At 44.5% G+C, this 23129-nt stretch overlaps 1 protein-coding gene across 1 annotated transcript in view; it reads left to right on the top strand.

Annotated features, from left to right (window-relative positions):
• The window catches only part of bmp6 (bone morphogenetic protein 6), a 92045-nt gene that overhangs the window by 39881 nt on the left and 29035 nt on the right, over positions 1 to 23129 (top strand). Inside the window, exon 2 of the mRNA XM_051686853.1 lies at positions 10198 to 10390. Coding sequence (XP_051542813.1) covers positions 10198 to 10390 — 193 coding nt within the window. The remainder of the gene's footprint in view (positions 1 to 10197; positions 10391 to 23129) is intronic.

Below are 23129 nucleotides of genomic sequence, written 5' to 3'. Positions count from 1 at the left end.
TCCTAGATGTCTCAACCGAGAAGAATGTGAGATTACGTCTGTAACATGCCAACGTCACATGAGAGACCGTGTGAACTCCACCCTCTAGGAAGCGTTGGATTATAGTTAAAAAAGTACTTAAATATTGATCTTTTTCGCAACAAAAGTGATCGTGTGGCTTTAGAAGACATTAATTTAACCGCTTGGGTCGAATGGATGATGATTATGCTGACTGTCTGTGATTTTTGGAGCTTCAAAAGTCGAATCACCATCCACTTGCATTTTAAGGATCTACTGAGATAAGATATTTTTCTCATTTTCTTCAAATGTGTTCTGGTGAAGAAATAAAGTCATACACACCTGGGATATCATGAGGGAGAGTAAATAATGAGAGAATTTTCATTTTTGGGTGAACTATCCCTTTAAATCTATCAGTTCTACCAGCAGGGAAACAGTTTTTGAGAAATTCCTTCAAATTGAGCAACTAGTTGGGAGGGTGGGGGGAGGGGGGGATATCACAATGCAATTTTGATTTGGGGGTGAAATATGACCTGGACACAATTTTGTTAGATCCATCCAGTAACGCTTTTCTCATCCAACTTTGAAGGACGAATTACTATGCTCTATCCTCCTACACTGTCAGAACTGTCTACAGCACCTCCTGTACACTTCCCACAGCAAAACCTCTGGAATATAGGTCAAAACCATGTTTAGGATCAACATAGACACACAATCAGTGCAGCGCCCCCCTTGGTCCTGGAGGAAGTGTATGTGGAGAGATGGAAATGTGCTGTTATTTTTCTTAGTGATTGTGGGCAGCAAGGAAAAAGTCGAGATGTGGTGGATAAATTAAATTAAAATGACCGCCGGTCTACTTCAGGAGATATTATGGAAAACATTTAAAGTGCAATTCACAGCTGACCACAGACCACACTGAAGCCTGACTGGGCCTCATGCAACTGTCTGTCTTTCAGTTCAATTCAGTTCAATTCCAATGTTCTTTATTGGCATGAAAAAAGTTGCAATGTATTGCCAAAGCATCTGCAAGGGTCACAAAGAAGAACAAATAAATCTGATTATGGAAAAGTGAAGAAAATGATCAAAATTGCCAAATTTGAAAGAACAGATCTTTAGGGCCAAAGTAATTTCATTACAAAGTATCCTAGAAACTTTTTAGGTATTCCATCCACTATTTTTAGTTTTTCAAAAAACCTACAAAGTATAATCAGAGACCATTTAGCAGAGACTGGCCACTTCTATTTGAATGAATGGGAGTAATTGGAATGGCCAACGGATGTAGAAAAGGAAGTCCCGCCTTACAGATGACCTTACTGGTAATCTGAGGTAAAGAAGCACAATTTATGATTCCAGTGTTGTCAGATTTTACTGCTGATTTGAAATATTTTCTTTAATCGTAATCTTGACTAACCATTTTGGAGATTTCGGTCTTTCCCCATTGAAGTAGATAGTAGCTGTACTTGTTTGCTGCTTGTTTACTCAGAAAAGTAGCTGCCCAGCCTGCCCGAGTGCGTTCCAAAGATGGCTGCCGAGTGGACTGACTTGCCTTGAAAGGGGCTTTGGTATTATATAGAGTATCAAAACTGATGTTTTACTGAAGCTCAATTTGAGGTTCTGCATAAAACTGCAGCAGATCACATGTAATCTAGCCCTATAAATGTTTGTGTTTCAACTGGTTTAAGAATGATACTTGGCTTTACTCCAAGTGCATGACTGATTGGAAGTGTTTTATGCAAATTACTAACAGTTTTTGTGTTTTCTGAAAAACTTTTTCACAGTCCTCCTAGACCATGTCCGATTCACTTTAAAATGTTGTATGATAAAAAGTTATCAAAATAATTTTCACTTATCAACCTATATCTTCTGCACGATTAGACGAATCAAAATTCTTTTGATAACTTTTTGTCATGAGGGTTTCTAGATGCAAACAATCATGCGGTTTAAGAGAAGGCAGTTCGGTTCAGTTATACTCCGAAATGTGCCCCCCACTGTAGCGTCCATGCACTGTGTAGTGTGCAGCATCAGAGTACTGCCATTACACCAAGTTTCATGTCACTAGACTTTACATTTTGGTCTGCATCATCAGTTTTGGGGCAGAATAATAAAAATAATCCTTGCAATTTAAACAGGGTTTCAGCACTTTGCGGTGGAACCCCTAATGATAATAGGAAAATCAGTACAAACACAATAGGTTTCCAGCAACTTTTGCCCCTAATATTCTCTGTCTGCCTCTCTTTCTCTCTCTCTTCAGGTATCTTTTTCTCTATGTATCTGTAAGTGTTTTTCATATCTTCTCTGAAGGTCACAGCCCACCCTCTTTTATGCTGTGTGGGTTAATGACAAAAGCACAGTAGGAAAGAAACAGATATTACAGGTGGAAATGGAGAATCAGCCCTAATTGGATCTTTATCCCACACCTCTGTCTTTATCCACTTTAGAAATGTTAAAATAGAACAGGAAAAACCTGTTAAATGGTTAACTGTATGTTACCTTACCAAACATGGTAAAAAACATTATTTTAGATTTATCAAAACAATGCTATCAGCATCCTGTCACTTTGTCAGTCTGGGTTTTTGTGGTGACAGGATCCTGACACTCTTGTTCTGTGTCTGTGTTTCGTTTTTTGTCTCTGTGTCAGCGCACGGCTTGGATCCTGGTTCGGTTTCGGTTCTGGTGTTGGGATCCGGACACTCATGCTCCATGTCTTGTCTTTTATTGGTGTGAGTGCATTGCTCTTATGTCATCTTGGCGGCATGCACTGACATCAATTGTTTATGTCTGTCTTTCACGGGCACGCTTCACGTTGCACTCGCTTTGTGCTGCGCTCGCTTTGCGCTGGGCGTCCAGGTCGCGAGCCGTCTTCACGTTGTGCTGGGGTTCGGTCACTTCTGTCTTCGATGTCAGTTTTATTTGTGGCTGAACTCTCGCACAGGTGTCTTGTCTTGTTTTGTCTCCTGTTGCGTGCATCGCATGGTGTTTGCCTTGTGTGAGAGTGCATGGCATTGCTTTGTTGCCGTTGCCATGCATTCTCTCGTCCTGTCTGTCGGTTGGCATTAGCGTATGTTGCCTTATTGTCTTGGGATATGCACTCATGCCATTCAGGTGTTTGTGTTTTGTGAGAGCATGTGGCTTTGTTTTGTTTCTGTTTTGCCTCCTGTCTCTCAGTCCTGCATCATACCCCACCTCCTTGTTTGCCCATTATCAGTTCATTTGTCTCAACTGCCCTGCCTATTAACCTTTTGATTTCTCTCCCTATTTTAGTCTCCTCATGTGCACTGTACTGTGCCAGTTCATCTTGTTCTCTCATCTTGTCGGTCCCTGATGGTTTTGTGTCCTGCTCCTTTTTGATCCAGCTCATCCTGTCTGTTTTCTTGCCATTCCAGACTGTGTCTTTCCCCTACAGGGTAGTTTGTGTTTTTGGCTTTGTTTTTTGTTATTAATAAAAATCTTTTTGATTCACTCTGCGTTTGGGTCCTGCCTTTGCTAATCGTTACACAATGCATGCAATTTTACTGTCAAAGGTTTTCACTGAAAAACAGTATAGAATATTTCCAAAAGTCACTGCATTGCGCATCACATTTTTTAATTATATTTAAAACTAAACTTTTTCGGAGTCAAAACTCTTCTATCCCAGCTTAATATATAGAGACTATAAATAAGCCATTCGAAAGTTTATTTTCACGAAAAGTGTAAACACTCTGGCTCTGTGGTGCTATCAATACACTGCTCTGTTTGGTTGAAAGTCCCAACCAGCTCGACACAGCAAAATTAAGTCAATCAATGTTGTGAGTTTGGGCTGGGACCATCTGTTCATTTGACCAATGGGAGACAGGTGGAGTGCTTGAGGAACCTGTTTAAACACAGTCATTATTTTTGCAATTCTGTTTGTCTTGTGTGCATTTGTCTTATTTCAGTAACACTCTGTGCTGTCTGCATGGTTAATAGTCATAGTTCATGGAAAGGCCAATTCTGATGAAAGTTAATTTACTATGTGGCCTTCTATTTTATCATCTATATTATTATGGTGATTATCAGTTATGATAATCAGAAGTAATTCAAGTAGATTAACATTGAAAAATGTAATCATAAATGGTTATGAACTATAGCATATGCAAGCACATAAACAACATTATAACACGGGATGTAGGCATGCTGTTTCCGAAAGTTCCGGTACCCTAGGATCGGTGACAGTTTGCCAACTCATTGACATGCAACATTTACCACCAGACATTTTTGCAGTGGTTTCAGTGTGTTTACCTTCCCACGTGGCTTGCAGTGCATTGCATCAGTAGCATGCGAGACCCATGTTTCTATCCACGTTGAAACCAGGAAGTAATCGTGTTCGCTTAATCAGTGACGAAGGTGATTCACTGATCATTTTTACTCCACTGATGGTTAGGTTTAGGTTTGGGTTTGGGGGTAGTGTCCATAAAATATGCATTTTTCTTCACTGTATTACATCCTGTACAGATGAAAGGAACTCTCTTCAGAACTAGCTTTTGGCTACCTCTCCTTGACGTAAATGGAGCTCACACGTGCCCATATGCCCTACGACACTTACCGCTTTTGCCACTGGGGGCAGTGTGTTAAATTTTGCTAAAGGAAAAATGTCTTTATTTTTGCTAAAGTCGACCCACTCTTTCTGATTTCACTGTGAGATCAGGCTGACCCGTAATGCCTGAATTGTTGTCAACATACAGATATATCTTGTTGTGTGTCCCTCTCCATGGACCTCTGTCATTACGTCCTCTCTTTTACTGTTACCATGTGAGAGGAGTGTATCTGTGAAGAGGATGAATAAAGGCAACACGATGTATTCTCAACACTTTCCACTTTGTCTCACTTAAACATCTTTTCTCAAGCAACCCTGTGGACTTTCCATTACCTATTTAGTATGTGGCCTCACAGTTATTGTTGTGGTTTCTCTCTGGGTCTGTTTGCAGAAAAATCAGTTGTATCAGATCATACGAGTTCTGTGGTTTTGGTTGTGTTTCTTACGGTCACTGCCAAGTCCTTCATATATGTATAATCTATCATTCAGCAAGCCTCATTCAGCAAATATTATTTTCCATTATCCTCTCAACAAGGCAACAGCACTTTCTGAGGACACGTTTAGAACACTTGACCAGTTGGGACCTCTGCATATTTCCGCTTTTTTATAGTTTTGACGAAGGCGATGAAAGCTTTTGAAAAGATGAGAATGCCATTGGCAGAGTATAATGTATATTCAAGGGCAGTCTGATTTCAATGACCATCTGTTTTTAACAAATGCAAATTGTACAAAGTCATTTGTAGACTATATTTAAAGACCACCTTTAAAGAGATAGCTTGACAATCACAATATTCTGTCCTGTGTAAATATATTTCCAATAGAAACAGAGATTTTTGGTGTGAGGTATCATAGGGCTTATCTCTTTTGATTTTAAAAAGCCAATAGGCTTTAGTTATGTCAAATCCATGTACCATGATTTGCTACTTGCTAGTCGGATGTAGATGATATTGGGGTATGAACATTCTCATTCTAGAGAGCATTTGATAGGACAAAAATTTGTGTAGTGCAAAGTGTCATCATTATTTTTGGTCTGTAAATTTTAAAAAGCATATACAGTATTTGCTAGGGGTGTAACGGTACACAGAAGTCACAGTTCGGTACGTACCTTGGTTTTGGGGTCATGGTTCGATACGAGTTCGTCACATCAGGAAAAAGCAACAAATCCCAAATGATAGGTTTCTTTTCATTTATTTTGAACAGACAGTAGTGCAAATTACAGTTTGTTCTACCTAGCGGCATTTAGTCCCCCCTGAGGTAGTTGGTACAGTACAGTCTCCTTTATTGAATTAAGCACTAAGCAGTAAACAGAATGTACTCTTGCATAGGCCATATTTTTTTGTAGGGTTTATAAAAAACAAAAGGTATTTGGTCACAATCAGCTACAAAACTGAAAAGCATCTCTTGTATTATAAAAGTACCAAATAAATAGAATAATGAAAAATAAAACTTGTGCATTAGGAGAAGCCATTCTTGTTTTGGGTTGGTGCATAGATGGTCTCTTCTTCTGCTCTTTTTCCTGATGTGGTGGTTAGCAAACAGCGTTGCATTACCGCACGTACCCCCTTCTGGATTGGAGTGTGGATCGCCTGTGACTGACTCAGATGTCTGACTGCATGCACTGAACCGTGACGTCAGTACCGTGATGGTTCGGGACGAATACGTGTACCGTTACACCCCTAGTATTTGCAGTAAGTTTTAGGAGTACATTAGCACTAGATCAGTGTTTCTCAATTTTTTTTTTTTTTTTTTGCCTTAAGTACCCCCACAGCACCATCAGTAAGGCTCAAGTACTCCCTCAAGAACACAAAACGAAAGGCTAAATATAATTTACATGATCATTAATACTGTAATATCCCTGATGTACACAAAAAAAAGAGGAAACTGTTAGTAATGGCATTTATAAGTATTGTTAGGTGTACATGTTTTTTGTTTAAATGCATAATTTTTTATATTTACAAGTATTAACATTTATGTGTAAAACAAGTGCTAAAACTGAGAGTCTCTTTAAGAACAGCAGCAGTTCAGTGAGGATCTCATTGCGTTTTGGTCGAGCGCATATTAACAAGAGTGGAGTCGCACAGCTTCTTTATTAGAATAAAATGTTTCTTTTTTTGTTGTTTTTGATAAACAACTGACTGTAAAGAACAGACAGGGTCTTCAAAAGAAATATTATTGATGACAAATTGACTGCGTGGATGTCACATTACATGAAACAAGTCAAGCCAAACTTCTACTCTCAACACTCAGTGAAAGGACCTCAGTGCTGAACATGGCAAAGAATTAAAAGATCGACCTTGGGATATTGAGAGTCGATATTAAAATTGTTCAAATGAAGTTCATGATTCTTCAGTATATCTATATTTGTACCCATCCCTAAAATGTATTATTCTAATTTAAAGTCATAGGCTACATTTTTTTTTTTATAGGTTAAAGCAAAATCCAATTATTTTTGTGTACCCAGTGAACCTGCTTACATGTACCCCTGGTTGGGAATTACTGACAGACGACCTCAAAGCTAATAGACATGATCTATAAGACAAAAAATTCCAATTTTAACAAGGCCTTTAATATTTCTGTCATCTCTGATGTTTTTCCTTTTGCTAGACTGACTTCTGTTGGTAAAACACCTGTGAAAGTTGTTAACAAAGAAGTCTAAGCATCGTGTGAAATGGCCACATTGAGACCTGCCGTGCTGATGTGAAAAACATCACAAAAGGGACCTCTGGAAATTTGTCTAAAAAATGAATTACTTGGGCATATTGTGAGTGAGAAAAATCCTGGTGTCATGCCATCACTATGTGAACCCAGAAGCTGGAACTACACTAAAGGAAATTCTCTCTCCCTATGCCCCTTTCTCTTCTTCTTCTTTTTTTTTTTTTTTTTTTTTTTTGGTTGCAAGCCCTTTCTAGGGGTCAAAAGTCCCTATAGCTGCTCCCTGTACTTTATTTCACCCTTTGCAGGTGGGTTTTTCAAGGTTAGCCTCTCAATTAGAGCTGAGTATGTAGCACAAGGACAGGGTGTCCCTCAAGATTCCGTCTTAGGCCCTTTTGAGTTTTCCTCAGTAGGCTTGCTTTTAATTGGTAATGCATGTGTCTGTATAGCACATACAGGGGAGTGGTGGTGGCGTAGTGGACTAAAACACTGAACTGGTAAGCAAAAGGTTGTTGGTTCAATCCCCACATTGTGTCCTTGAGCAAGGCACTTAACTCCAGGTTGCTCCAGGGGGATTGTCCCTGTAATAAGCGCACTGTAAGTCGCTTTGGATAAAAGTGTCTGCCAAATGCATAAATGTAAATGTATAGCAGAAGAGTATAACTCCCTGTTGGAAGACCAGAGATCATGGAAGTTTCTCCTTGTGACATTGGAGAACATTAAACTATTGTAGTTCACCAAACAGTGAAAAGGGGGCAGTCCTTGCAGTCCTCCCCGCTTCACAGTTTAGTTAACTCCTCTGCTAGGAGGGAGGGCTGACATGGAAGTGTGTATTTCTCACCTAGGGAGGCATGGAAATACTATCAGAGCAGGACACATTACCACAGGCCCACAAGAGGGGCATCCAGCTGAATCTGTACTTACGGCAAGAAATACAGCTCATGGGTGGACCGTAGGAACCACAGGAAGAGCTGTTGGTGACATGAGGGAGGAAGAGGAGCACGATACTGTGACAAAGCTGTCATTTGATGTGAAAACACTCTCTGTGTTTTTTTCTCTGTCCTTTTTCTGTGCAAGAGGCTGCTAGCACTTAAAACGGAACTGATATGAAGTCCTTTGCTGTGGGAACAGCTTGAATAAATAGAGAATTAGCATTCTACCAGAAATAGTGAATCATTATTACAGCACATGCTTTGCACATCTGGACGCTCTGTGAAGTGGTGCTGTAATATAAATGCATATGTATAGACCTTATGGGTGAATTAGGCCAGTCAATTATAGGCCATTATTGAGCTTACAAAGCTTACCACATCTTTATAATGTTAAGTTAAGTGTACGTCAAGAGACTGAAATGTTACTGGGTTGAAAACTGTGTGTTTTATTTAATATTTAGGGCTCTATTTATCAAATTTTCATGAGAGTGTTAATTCTAAGGGCAGTTTACGTGCCAGCGCAAGTGGGCGTGGGTGGGAGTGTTTGTGCTTTCTGTGGGTGTTTGTGTGCAAACTGTGTGTGCACTGTATGTTAATGAAGTTCTGTAAAGCGCAATTTACTGTCTGAGAAGTACTTCTGTTTTCATCGCAAAGTCTAAACTCAGTTCCTGCATTTGCAGTATGGAGATTCCACCAGCAGGTGAATTTAAGATCTAATTTGCATTAGTATTTTTCCACATGATGGCGTAAAGTGATTTTTAAGTGGTGATTATGATTATTTGACCACTTCGTTTTGTTAATTATATATACAATATATATTTTTATTTTAAATGTAATTTGAATTTAGAAATATTTTTGTTTTACGTTTTTCATGGTTCAATAAAATAATTTAATTTTTAATATAAAATCGACTGGTAGAAGTGAAGTGCGAGCAAAAAAATATATATATTTTTTTTAAAAATCTCTTGATCAATGATTGCTAGTAGATCAATTAGATTAATAATACTTACACTCTCTATAATTTAACAGAGCCTACATTGAAGTCCTGATGAGAACCACATTTTCCATGTGTATAAAAGGATCATCACTAGAAATATGCCTGACATTCAACAAAGATTCAGTTAATGCACAAAAGAACATAAGTCCATATTTCTATTCTTGTAATTCATTGAATACAGCCCATTTACACAAACAATTTCTTATGAATGTTCTGTCTTTGTTTATATCGCTGGTGCTTGACAGGGAATGGAATATATAATAGGACACAGATGGTTCAATAAATGGAGAAGAAACTCAGAATTAAATTTCACCTGATCCTGCCCATTTGCATGTTGCGTGAGATTACACCAGACCCACTTGCGCCAAAACGTCATGGCCAAGCGCACTGACTTTGTGCGTATGACATATCGCATAGCGCTGTGCTTGGCCCTTTTAAAATAGGGCCCTTAGTGTCCAACCTGTAGCAAAAGAATAATTTATAATAACATCTGAATGATATTATATTTAATAAGGTGTATGAGGCTATGCTATATTTTTAATACAGTGATGTTTAAAGGGACTTGTATGTACTGTATACAGTATGTCATAATATAGCACACTCTGAAAAAAAAAAAAACATTAAGCATTTTTGACTTGTTTTCCAGTAAAATATCGAATCATCCTTAAGACAAGAAGGGGAAAAAAATTCCTTGAAGCACAATGGCAAGATGTTAAGTCTTGTTTTTCAGAGCAATCTAACAATTTTCTTTTGAAAATGTCCACTGATTGGGAAACGACCATTTATGTTTTGTAGAGACATTAGTCTCAGCTGGTGTTTCAGGTCACTTCTCTTACTACATTGTGTATTTTCTCACTGTGTATTTTAACAGCATCAACATCCAGGTCCAAAACTGTACTGTTACATCAAATCACTATAAATAATTTTTTCTCCCATTATAAAATGTTGTGAATAAACAATAACACATTTTTGTTGACTCTGAAACAGAAAGTTGCTGGTTTGTGCAGATCTACAGGGCACTAGTCTAAAACATCTCTAACAGTGTTTCTATGTGTCTCTTTGAACAGTGGAGTTTGACAGGGAGCTGTCTCAACAGAGAAGACACCATAAAGATTTCAAATTCAACCTGTCCCAGATCCCAGAGGGTGAGGCCATCACAGCTGCAGAATTCAGGATCTACAAGGAGTGTGTGACCAGAACATTCCGCAATGAGACTTTCCTACTTAGTGTCTTCCAGGTGGTTGGGGAACACCCAGACAGGTAGGGAAACAGTCAGAGTAAAAATATTATTCTGTATGTTTGTTAAAAATGCTAAATTTAACAGTTTTACTTGATATAATTAACAGTAGCTCACCAAATTTTAAAGTCATGAAACTGAATTCACAACCCATTTTAATTCTGTAATTCTGTATGACATTTTTCTGACTGAAACCATGATACATTTTTTTTTTTTTTGATAATCCCAGTCAGTTAACACAGGTGTCCTGGCAGAGTTACCACAGATGTAGATGGTAACAAGCCATCAAACTTTGTGAAATATTTTCCTTGAAAAGTGTGTTTGTGCTGTATTTCTTTAAAATGAATGACAATTGCTTTGCTATTTTGTTATATAATGCAGTGTCATTCAGACATTTTTAAATGTGACTTAAAGAATGTTTTGAGTTCAATACAAGGATCAACTCAGCCAACAGCGTTTGTGGCATAATTTTGATTACCACAAAAAAATTATCGATTTGCTTATTTAAAAAAGAAGCAGTTACAGTGTGGCACTTACAATGGAATTCACTTCCAATTGTAAGTGGGGGCCAATCCATAAACATTAAAATACATATTGTTTCAAAAGTATAGCTGCAAGATGTAAACAATATACTATATATGTTAACATGATTTTAGTATGATAAAATTGCTTACTAACCTTATCTGGTGACGAAACAAGAGACATCGAGGAAAACGCGCTGGGGTTCGCAACAGGCTGAGTAACAGAGCACACAGTCCTCCTCTGCCCAGTATTCTGCTCACCAATGTCCAATCTCTTGAGAACAAAATGGACGATCTCAGAGCCAGAATAAGATTTCAATGGGACAGTAACATACTCTGTCTATCTGAAACATGGTTGACCCCCTCGCTACTGGACCCAGGTGTAACGCCATCCGATAACTTCTTCATTCTACGGATGGACAGGACAGCGGAGGCCGGTAAATCCTGGGATGGAGGGATTTGTTTCATGGTTAACAACAAATGGTATGACCCAAGGAATATTACCACTCTGTTGCTTTCCTGCACACCTCACCTGGAACATTTGTCTATTATGTGCTGTCCATTCTACCTGCCACGGGAGTTTACATCGGTCATCGCTACTGCTGTGTACATCCCACCTCAGGCGGACACAGATATGCTCAGTGCCTATATAAACAAACATCCGGATGCTGCCATTATAGTGGTGGGGGACTTTAACAAAGCCAATCTCTGACAGGTCATGGCAAACTTTTATCAACATGTCTCCTGTCCAACTAGAGGGGTAAACACACTGGACCACTGCTATTCTCAGTTTAGGAATGGCTACAGAGCTAACTCGTTGTCGGCTTTTGGTAAATCGGACCATGCCGCCATTTCCTCATGCTGTAGTATAAACAAAGGCTCGTACACGAGGCTCCGGAGAGAAGGGTGGTGAAGCGCTGGTCCGCCCAATCAAAGGCTGTGCTACAGGATGCGCTTGATGACGTTGACTGGGACGTGTTCCGTGTGAGTTCCGCTGACGCCAACGAGTTTACGGATGTAGCAATCAGCTTTAGTAGCGTGCTAACTGAGGAAGCAACACACCATCACAATAATGACTTTCTCCAACCAGTAACCGTGGGTGAATAAAACCATCTGAGCTGCAGTGAATGAGCATGGCTGCATATAACGCGGGGCTCATGTTGGGGAATATGAGGGAGTACAAAGCAGCGCGCTATGCTCTCTGATGCGCAGTGAGAGCTGCTAAACTCCGGTACAGAGAACGGGTGGTGTCTCTCGACGCATGTGGCAGGGCAATCAGTGCCTTTAGATGCAAATCCACCGCCGCGGTGAAAGCTGACTCTTCACTGGGCCGGCGAGCTGAACATTTTCTATATTTGCTTCGAGGCTAACCGTGCTAGCACTAGTCTGCCAACCAGCACTACAGAAGGAAGCAGCTCTGTTAGAGATGAGCGTGTGATCACCGTCTCGGAGGTCGAGGTTTGTAGGGCTCTGAAGCGAGTGAACATCAGGAAAGCGGCCGGCCCTGATGGTATTTCTGGCTGTGTACTGCTGATCAGCTTGCCGGTTTGTTTACCTCCGTCTTTAACGAGTCCCTTGCTACATCTGTGGTCCCCACTTGTTTAAAAAAACTGTTAACCTTCCTGTGCCAAAGAACAAAAAGCCCTCTTGCCTAAATGACTATCGTCCTGTTGCCCTCACTTCACTAGTTATGAAGGTTTTTGAGAGGCTTATCAAAAGCACCATCTGCTCCTCTATCCCTGTCACCATAGACCCACTCCAGTTCGCCTATTTTTCCAATAGGTTTACTGAGGACGCCGCGATAATTTTTACGAATTCTTTGGATAAAATTAGTAACTTAAATTATTACTTAATTTGTTTATATATTTATAGGCCTGGGCACAAAATTATTAGGCTGCTTTGTTTACCCTTTAAAAATTATAAGTATAAGCCACATATAAAACCACAAAATTAACCATAGATATTATAATATGGTTACAATTACTTAAACCAAATTACCATATGGATACTACAGTAAAACCATGGTTAATTGGATCAAAACATTGGTTACTGCCAAAAAGAACAAAAAACATGGTTACTATATATTCGTGGTTACTAGTCATGGTTAATACAGTATTACTACAGTAAATCTATGGTAAGTTTTCATAAGGTTATCATTAACTAGGATTACAGATCATTATCTTATGTTTTATGTTTTAACAACTCTGAATTTAAATAAGCCTGTAAAAATGATCACACAAGCCCTTTATAATACATGTCACATCTACGTTTGTCATTACTTAGTGTGAATAACTCCAGATGCTGTTTTTCTGTCATTACCTCAGGAAAGCACTGCTCCCTCTTTGAATGAGCGCTATGACTGAAAGGGTGAGCGCTGTCTGACTGTTGGTGTATTTTAGCATTTCTGCGTGTCAAGATGAGCGGAAGAAAAAATAGTTCCGGTGCCATGCAACAATTCGCTCATATAATTTTTTTTCTACTTCGAAGCTTATGAGATGCATTAATATTCATGCTATCTAAATAATAAGATCTCTAGTTAAAAAAAACCTTCAGAATCAATATTTTTATGTGAGGATCGATATTCTTGATACCACATCAGTATCAGAAGTATCGATACTTTAGTATCAATCCGCCCATCCCTAACCTACACCCCACTCAAGATCTCCTGTGGAGAGGGTGAATAGTTTCAAGTACCTTGAAGTGCACATCACTGAGGACCTGACCTGGACTCATCACACTCAAGCTCAGGTGAGCAAAGCAAGACAACGGTTGTACAATCTGAAACAGATGAGGAAATTCAGAGTCTCTCCAGCGATCATGAAAACTTTCTATACTGGGGCTATAGAGAGCATACTGACTCAGTGAGGTACGGTAACTGCTCTAACCAGGATCGCAAAGCCCTACAGAGAGTGGTGCGCTTAGCTGAGCGCATCTCTGGGACTGCTTTTCCCTCTCTTCAAGACATTTACACCAGGCGATGCAGTAACAGAGCAATTCAAATAATCAAGGACTCCGCCCACCCCGGTAATAGCCTGTTCAGCCTGTTGTGATCTGGAAAGCACTTCCGTAGTCTGATGGCCAAACCTGAGAGGCTCAGGAGGAGCTTCTTCCCTCAGGTCATTAGACTCCTCAACATGGACATGCCTACTTCACTTTGAATATGCTATAGTTCCCAATCTGTCACTCACTCGACATTGTGTCGATGTAGTGACACTAGGGGTCACTCTTGGGAGCCTGAGACACCTCTGGTCTTTGATAAAAGGCCAATGAAAATTGGCGAGTGGTATTTGCATGCCACTCCCCCGGACATACGGGTATAAAAGGAGCTGGCTCGCAACAACTCATTCAGATTTTCTCTTCGGAGCCGAACGGTCATGCTCATTGAGCTGAATCCTACTGTTCATTCACCTCTGCTGGATCTGACGGCGCATTTCAGCGGCTTCTCCCTCCTCTGCACTGGTGCACTGCAGAAAACGCCCCTGGGCAGAAAAACAAGAGAGTATATTTTCTGAAAGAGCTTTTTCCTCTAAAAGAGTATATAGTTCTCTAAAAGAGCGGCACACACGGAACCTCTTTTTAAAGACGCGTCTTTTTAAAGATGCCTTTCCGATTGTGTGTTATTCCTGGTTGCAGTCATTATCTCTCAACTTCGAATGGTCATGATCGCTGTCTTTCGTGTCTGGGCGCGACCCACATGGAGGCAGCATTTGTGGATGGTTCATGTTCTCATTGCAAGAACATGACCATGGCAACGTTGCAGTCGCGGCTTGCTTTCTTCTTAAGAAAGCAAGCCACCCCAGCGGCTCCCCGCCTTGGTCTTTCTTCCTACGGGTATGAGGCCAGCGCAGCTAGCACTGGGGGTGATTTGGGGACCCCAATGGGATCGTCTCCGCCAGGTATGCCCCCGCGGTCCTCCCATTCCCCAGCACACTCGTCTGCCCCAATCGGGCTTCCAGATGAGTTCGCCGGCTCATCTCACGGCGAGTCTGGCTTCTTTTTCGGAGCCCGCAAAGATGATGAGCTCTCGAGCACAGCATCAGAGAGCGGGCTTGTCCAGTCGGACGCAGAAGCCTCAGCTGGGCTTCCCCCTTCGGGGACGATTGCCCAGTCACAGGCCGATGCCGAAATGACGGACATGCTTTCCCGGGCGGCCGCGAGCGTCGGGTTAGAGTGGAACCCTCCGCTCTCCCCTGAACCCTCTTGGCTTGATGATTGGTTCCTGGGCTCGCAGCGCTGCTCAAAGCAGCCACGCCCCGCTCCAGTGCCATTCTTCCCGGAAGTGCACGAGGAGCTGACGAAATCGTGGGTGGCACCTTTTACTGCCCGGCCCCGATTCCGCAGTTCCCCCGCTCTCACTACCCTCGATGGCGGGGTGGCCAGGGGCTATATGGCGATTCCCCCGGTGGATAAGGTGCTCGCGGTGCACCTATGCCCACTGAGCGCCGCCACCTGGCGCGGACGCCCTAAGCTCCTGTCCAAGCCCTGTAGGCTCACGTCATCCCTGATGGCTAAAGCCTACAGTGCTGCTGGACAAGCCGCCTCTGCCCTGCATGCCATGGTTCTCCTGCAGGTCCACCAAGCCATGGCATTGAAAGAACTGCACGAGGGTAGTTCCACCCCAGATTTGATGCAGGAACTGCGCTCGGCGACCGACACATACCCGGTGTGCACGGTCGTCACCACGACTACCGTCCACGGGTTTTTTCTTGCAGAATTTGCGCTTTCCGCCCCTGAGCACCCAGCTGTGGCACACAGCCGACCCTGATGTGGCAGTCTCCACGGGTTATGAGGACAGGCCTCTTCCCCATCCCAGGCTGTTCTGAGGGTGGTCACAAGGAGCCAGGTAAGTGCTTCAATGTCCCTACACTCAGCACGGCCTCGACGTGGTGTGGCACCTCGAGCTCTGCCCCGCCGCGAGGCCCCACCTGCCGGTATGTCCGACGACGTTGTCCCCTTGGTCCCCCTTGCGCGGAACTTAGACGCATGGCTCGAGCTTTCCAATCCGTCGTGATGGCTGATCCAGACCATCCGACTCGGCTACGTGATTCAGTTCGCCAGGCACCCGCCCAGGTTCAGCGGTATTCACTTCACCTTGGTCAAGAGCGGAAACGCTGCTACCTTGCGCGCGGAGATCGCTACCCTCCTATGGAAGGGTGCGATAGAACCTGTCCCTCCAACTGAGATGAAGAAGGGGTTTTACAGCCCCTACTTCATCGTACCGAAAAAAGGCGGTGGGTTGCGGCCAATCATGGACCTGCGAGTACTTAACTGGGCCTTACACAGACTCCCATTCAAGATGCTGACACAAAAACGCATTCTGGCGAGCGTCCAGCATCAAGATTGGTTTGCGGCGATAGACCTGAAGGATGCATACTTCCACGTCTCGATCCTTCCTCGACACAGACAGTTTGCATTCGAGGGTCAGGCGTATCAGTACAAAGTCCTCCCTTTCAGCCTGTCCCTGTCTCCTCGTGTATTCACGAAGGTCGCTGAGGCTGCCCTTGCCCCATTAAGGGAGGTGGGCATTCACATTCTCAACTATCTCGACAACTGGCTAATCCTAGCTCACTCTCGAGACATGTTGTGCGCACACAGGGACCAGGTGCTCTCACACCTCAGCCAACTAGGGCTTCGGGTCAACTGGGAAAAGAGCAAGCTCCTCCCGGTTCAGAACATCTCTTTTCTCAGTTTGCAGTTGGACTCAGTCTCCTTGACGGCGCGCCTTACGAACGAGCGCGCCCAGTCGGTGCTGGCCTGTTTGAAGGCGTTCAAACAGAAAACAGTGGTTCCACTGAAACTTTTTCAGAGGCTCCTGGGGCAAATGGCATCCTCAGCGGTGGCCCTTTCTCTCGGGTTGATGCATATGAGGCCGCTTCAGCACTGGCTCCAGACTCGAGTCCCAAGATGGGCATGGCACCACGGGACACATTGTGGTCATCACGCCGGTCTGTCACCGTCTTTTCAGCCCTTGGACCGACCTCTCATTTCTACGGGCAGATGTTCCTCTAGAACTGGTCTCCAGGCCCGTGGTCACGACAGACACCTCCAAAACGGGCTGGGGCACTGTTTGCAACAGGCACGCAGCCGCCGGCCTCTGGACGGGTCCGCGACTGCATTGGCACATCAACTGCCTCGAGTTGTTGGCAATTCTGCTCGCCCTGCGGAGGTTCCAGCCGTTGATCCAGGGCAAGCACATGTTAGTTTGGACAGACAACATGGCAACGGTAGCATATGTCAACCACCAAGGCAGTCTGCGCTCTCATTGTATGTCACATCTCGCCCGCCGTCTCCTCCTCTGGAGTCAGCAGCACTTCAAGTCGCTGTGAGCCACTCACATCCTGGGCAACCTCAACACTACAGCGGACGCGTGGTCATGGCAGGTTACCCTCAGGGGAGAGTAGAGACTCCACCCTCAGGTGGTCCAGCTGATTTGGAGTCGATTCGGACGGGCACAGGTGGACCTGTTCGCCTCCCAAGAATCCTCCCACTGCCCGCTCTGGTACGCCCTCACCGAGGCTCCCCTCAGCATAGACGCTCTGGCACACAGCTGGTCCCCTGGCCTACGCAAATATGCGTTTCCCCCAGTGAGCCTGCTTGCACAGACCCTGTGCAAGGTCAGGGAGGATGAGGAGCAGGTCGTCCTGGTAGCACCCTACTGGCCCACCCAGACGTGGTTCTCAGACCTCATGCTCCTTGCTACAGCTCCCCCCAGGCGAATTCCCCTGAGGAAGGACCTTCTTTCTCAGGGACGGGGCACCCTCTGGCACCCGCGACCAGACCTCTGGAATCTCCATTTCTGGCCCCTGGACAGACATGGAGATTCCGTGTCTACCACCTGTCTACCACCTCACTCAGGCTAGGGCCCCCTCTACGAGGTGCCTGTATGCCTTTAAGTGGCGTCTGTTCGCTAAGTGGTGTTCTTCCCCACGCGAAGACCCCCAGAGATGCGCAGTCGGATCAGTGCTTTCCTTCCTGCAGGAGAGGTTGGAAGGGAGGCTGTCCCCTTCCACCTTAAAGGTGTACGTTGCCGCCATAGCAGCACACCACGATGCAGTCGACGGTAAGTCCTTAGGGAAGCATGACCTGATCATCAGGTTCCTAAGAGGCGCCAGGAGGCTGAATCCCTCCAGACCACGCCTCGTTCCCTCATGGGACCTCTCTGTAGTTCTTCAGGGTCTACAGAGAGCCCCCTTTGAGCCTTTGCAGTCAGCCGAGCTTAAGGCACTCTCCTTGAAGACTGCCTTCCTGACTGCGCTTGTTATGCAGATACCACTCGCCAATTTTCATTGGCCTTTTATCAAAGACCAGAGGTGTCTCGGGCTCCCAAGAGTGACCCCTAGTGTCACTACATCCATCAGGGAACGGAGGTTACTCAAGTAACCATGACGTTATACTCTGTGACACTCTGCACACTGCACTTTGTACCGTTACTGCCACATAACATACTCTGCATCTTGTACATTCCTTGTCTTTATATTATTATTGTTACTTTTTAATTTTATTATTATACTATTTTATCATACTATTTATATATATAAATGCACAGTCTATTTAGCTATTAAACTGACCAGGTTTACATTTCACTGCAGGTTATATATTGTATATAAATGAGTATGTGACAAATAAATAAATAAAATTAAGTTATAGACAATACTGGGATCACAGGGTTTTGTCATGACATTTATGTTATAATATTGGATATAACTTTATTAAGATATGGTTAGTAAGCAATTTTACCACACTATCATCATGTTAAAATGCATATCTTGTGACCATATTTTTGAAACTCTGTGTATTTCAGTGTTTATGGACTGGCCCCTTTAACTTTCATTGTCAGTGTCTTACTGTAACCATGATATTAGCTTTTTTTTTTTATTATTTTATTTTTTTTTCTTTTAAGAATACAGTTTTTTATAGTTTTTAGTTATTTATTTTTAATCTTTTAATTGAGCTTGACTTGTATTGAACCTGAAACATTCCTTTAAGTGTCCACATATTTTTCAGGGCCACTTCTGATTATGGTATATCATTTTTTTACTATTATATTCTGTAAAAGTTTTACTCTAAACCATATTGGCACTCATATTAACATTAATATTCTCAGGTTATACTGTAGTGGTGTATCATGTTGCCAAATAGTTGCATTGGCTGTTAAATGAATGCTAAAATACAGGCTTTATGCAAAAGAATAATATGTATTAATCTGTAACTTGATATAGAGGTAAATATTCAGGAAATTCTGTTATTACATCTGTTGTTGCTCATACTCTGTTTTTGAGCTGAATAATTGACTGTGTGTTTTAAATGGAGCTCAAGTGTCCCTCAATGAATACAGTACAGCTTGTCTGCCATGTACTTTATGCAGACTAAAGCCACGACCACAACGCACAACTGAAATAGCTTTAGTTTGGCATCTAAAAAAGAACCCACCAACACACATCAAACATTGACTTTGTGGGTGGGGTGGTGGGAGGGATATCTACTTGAGAAAGGCAAATGGCATGACCAGTACAGTGTCAAAAAACAAGCCAATGACAATGAGGTTTGCCATCCGTTCTATATTTAGCTGAAAAAAAGACACAAAACAACATTCTGTACCAAAACAAATGTTGTTATCTTTGTAAAATAGGACTCCTTTTGTCTCACTCTCTTCATTTGGTTACAAAACCGAATTCTCTGGCTAAATGAACAGCATATCTCTCGCAAATTGTTTCTTATGTTTATCACAAAGTGTTTATTTGGTGTACATCCAGCACTGAACAATAGACTGTGTTTTTCACTAACCTGCAGTGGGAGGCAGTGTTATTATAGCTTTGGATTTTTTATTTAGTTTTTATTTTATATTCAATTTGTCATAACAATTTAGTTTATTTTTCACATTTTGTCTGTTAGTTTTAGATTAGTTTTTGTTTTCTCAGTGTTTTGTAGTTTCAGTTCCCTGTCTGTCACTCATTCGACGTTGTGTCGATGTAGTGACACTAGGGGTTCAGTCTTGAGAGCCCCAATTACCTTTGCTTAAAATAGAAATGGCCAATGAGAATTGGCAAGTGGAATTTGCATGCCACTCTCCGCCCTGACATACGGGTATAAAAGGAGATGGCGTGCACCACTCATTCAGTATTTTTCTTCGAAGCTGAATGCATGCTTGTGTTCATCCTCTCACCTTTCGCTTACGCTGCTGGATTTACGGCGCATATCAGCGGTCACCCTCGCACGGTCAAGTGTTGTGCTTCCCCTTGACACTTAGGCGGCTGAGTCTACGGGTGCTAAAAGAGTATATTCAAAAGAGTATATTTCCTTCTAAAAGCGCTCGCGCAATGCTTGGCATCTTTTTAAAGATGTCCTTCCATGTTTGCGCTACTGGATGTGGCTGTTATCTCTCCCCTCCTGACAGCCATGAAATCTGTCTCGAGTGCTTGGGGCACCAGCACGCCGAGGCAACTTTCGTGGAAGGGTCATGTTCTCATTGTGAGAATATGCCCATGAGAACGTTGCGGTCGCGGCTCACTTCCTTCTTCATGAAGCAAGGAGTCACTGCTGCTGCTCCCTAACCTGGTCCGTCCTGGGCTGATGCTCAGCCGGCCGGTTCGGCAAGCACCACGGGCGATCTGGATGTGGACATGGGAACATTTCTGCCGGCGCACGCCCTGGGCCGGATGATGTCCACTCTTGTGGTCCAAGAGAAGCACCTGTGGCTCAACCTTGCGGAGATGCGTGATGGCGAGAAAGTCTGCTCTCTTGATGCGCCCATCTCCCAAGGAGGTCTTTTTGGTGACACCGTCGAGGACTTCGGCCATCAGTTCTCGACGGTGAGGAAGCAGACCGAGGCAATTAAGTACAACCTGCCGCAGCGCGGCTCGGCCGCCTTCAGGCCTCCGAAGTCCCGTGCCCCATCTGCTTCTCGCCAGAGCCGTTCCCCTATGGTGCCGGCCCTGGCTCCTGTACCATCAGAGCCCGTAAGCTGAGGCAACTTTCGTGGAAGGGTCATGTTCTCATTGTGAGAACATGCCCATGAGAACGTTGCAGTCGCGGCTCACTTCCTTCTTCATGAAGCAAGGAGCCATTGCTGCTGCTACTCAACCTGGTCCGTCCTGGGCTGATGCTCAGCCAGCCGGTTCGGCAAGCACCACGGGCGATCTGGATGTGGACATGGGAGCGTTTCTGCTGGCTCAGCCCCCGCGGACCTCCCATCCCCCAGCACGCTCTTTCTACCCGGAAGAGCTGTCGAGCGATGCAGGCAGGTTTAATGTGTCGTTCGCGGCTCGCGACGAGGATGAGCTTTCGGTCGCAGCATCGGAGGGTGGGCTTCTGTTATCGGAAGCAGACAATGCACGCTGATGCAGGAACTGCGTACTGCAACCGTCCTTGCCTTATGTGCAACGAAGGTCACGGCGCATACCCTGGTCCGGGTGATGTCCACTCTTGTGGTCCAAGAGCAGCACCTGTGGCTCAACCTTGCGGAGATGCGTGACGCCGAGAGTGTCTGCTCTCTTGATGCGCCCATCTCCCAAGGGCGTCTTTTTGGTGACACCGTCGAGAACTGATGGCCGAAATCCTCAGAAGGAAGCAGACCGAGGCGATTAAGCACATCCTGCCGTGGCATGACTCGGCCACCTTCAGGCCTCCGAAGTCCTGCGCCCCATCTGCTTCTCGCCAGAGCCGTTCCCCTGCGGTTCTGGCCCTGGCTCCTGTACCATCAGAGCCCATATGCCGGCCTCAGAGAAAGAGATCCTCCAACGGGAAGTCGGCTCCACCTGCCCGTCAGCCAGCCCCCAAGAACCCCAGACAGGCTTTGAGGCGGTCCTGAAACGGGCAGCCCAGGGATGAGGCAACTGCTTCTAACCAGTCTGGCCTGGGTGATCTCTCCAGCCCCACCATTGCCCTTGGGCCAGCGTGTGGTGAGTATTCCATTGCCAAGAGCAGTTTCCTCATTCCCTGGGCCAGCGCACTCGCGATGGCCAGATGCTGGAAGTCTTTCCGGTCAATCAGGCGAACGCGAGTACCTCCCGTTCCCTCGTTCTCCGTCAATAGACAGCCGGCAAACAGGTAAGTGTGCTGGTCTCTGGGGTCACCCGCCCGCCCCAGTCACCGGCCACCATTGCAGACTTGCAGAGCAGCACGTTCCCCCTGGGCTGTCTTCCAGATGGGGCGCCTGCTCTGCCTTGCTGCGAACCACCCTGCCCGGGCATGGTAAGTCCAGTCATCCCTTTGATGCCACTGTCACGGAGGCTGGAGGCCTGGTTAGCACTCTCCAGCCCCTCGTGGTGGCTCATCAGGATGATTCACCTCAGCTATGCAATCCAGTTCACCAGACGCCCACCCAGGTTCAGTGGCATCCTCTCCACTACGGTGCGGGGCAAGAGTGCCTCTGTCCTCCGGGTGGAGGTTTTCACCCTTTTGGCGAAGGGAGCAATAGAGCCCATCCCCGTATCTGAGTTGCGCAAGGGCTTTTACAGCCCTTATTTTATCGTGCCCAAGAAAGGGGGAGGGTTGCGCCCAATCTTGGATCTGTGTGCCTTGAACAAAGCCTTACACAGGCTTCCATTCAGGATGTTAATGCAGAAGCGCATCCTGGCATCAGCACGACATCAGGATTGGTTCGACCATCCATCCATCGACCTGAAGGACACGTACTTTCACATATCGATCCTTCCTCGACACAGATTCTTTCTTTGATTTGCCTTCAAGGGATGAGCATACCAGTACAAGGTCCTCCCCTTCGGTCTGTCCCCTCGCGTCTTTACCAAGGTCGCAGAGGCTGCCCTGGCCCCGCTGAGGGAAAAGTGCATACGCATTCTCAATTATCTCGATGACTGGCTAATCCTAGCTCACTTGTGTGATCTATTGTGTGCACACAGGGACCATGTGTTTCAGCACCTCGACCGACTCGGGCTCTGGGTCAACTGGGAGAAGAGCAAGCTCTCCCCTGTGCAGAGCATCTCTTTTCTCGGTATGGAACGTTCTGTGATCGAACGTGCCTTCAGGCAGAAGGTAGAAAAATTTCAGAGGCTCCTGGGGCATATGGCATTCTCGGCGGTGGTTTTCCCCCTCAGGTTGATGCATATGAGACCGCTTCAGCACTGGCTACAGACTCAAGTCCCGAGGTGGGCATGGCACCACAGCACCCGGCATGGGACCATCACGCCACAGTGCCATCAGACTTTCAGCCCTTGGTCAGACCTAGCATTTCTACGGGCAGGTGTTCCACTAGAGCAGGTCTCAAGGCACATCGTAGTCATGA

This window comes from Myxocyprinus asiaticus, chromosome 44 (genome assembly GCF_019703515.2).
Source record: "Myxocyprinus asiaticus isolate MX2 ecotype Aquarium Trade chromosome 44, UBuf_Myxa_2, whole genome shotgun sequence".
Lineage (NCBI taxonomy): Eukaryota > Metazoa > Chordata > Actinopteri > Cypriniformes > Catostomidae > Myxocyprinus > Myxocyprinus asiaticus.
This window is presented reverse-complemented; position numbering and strand designations above follow the sequence as displayed.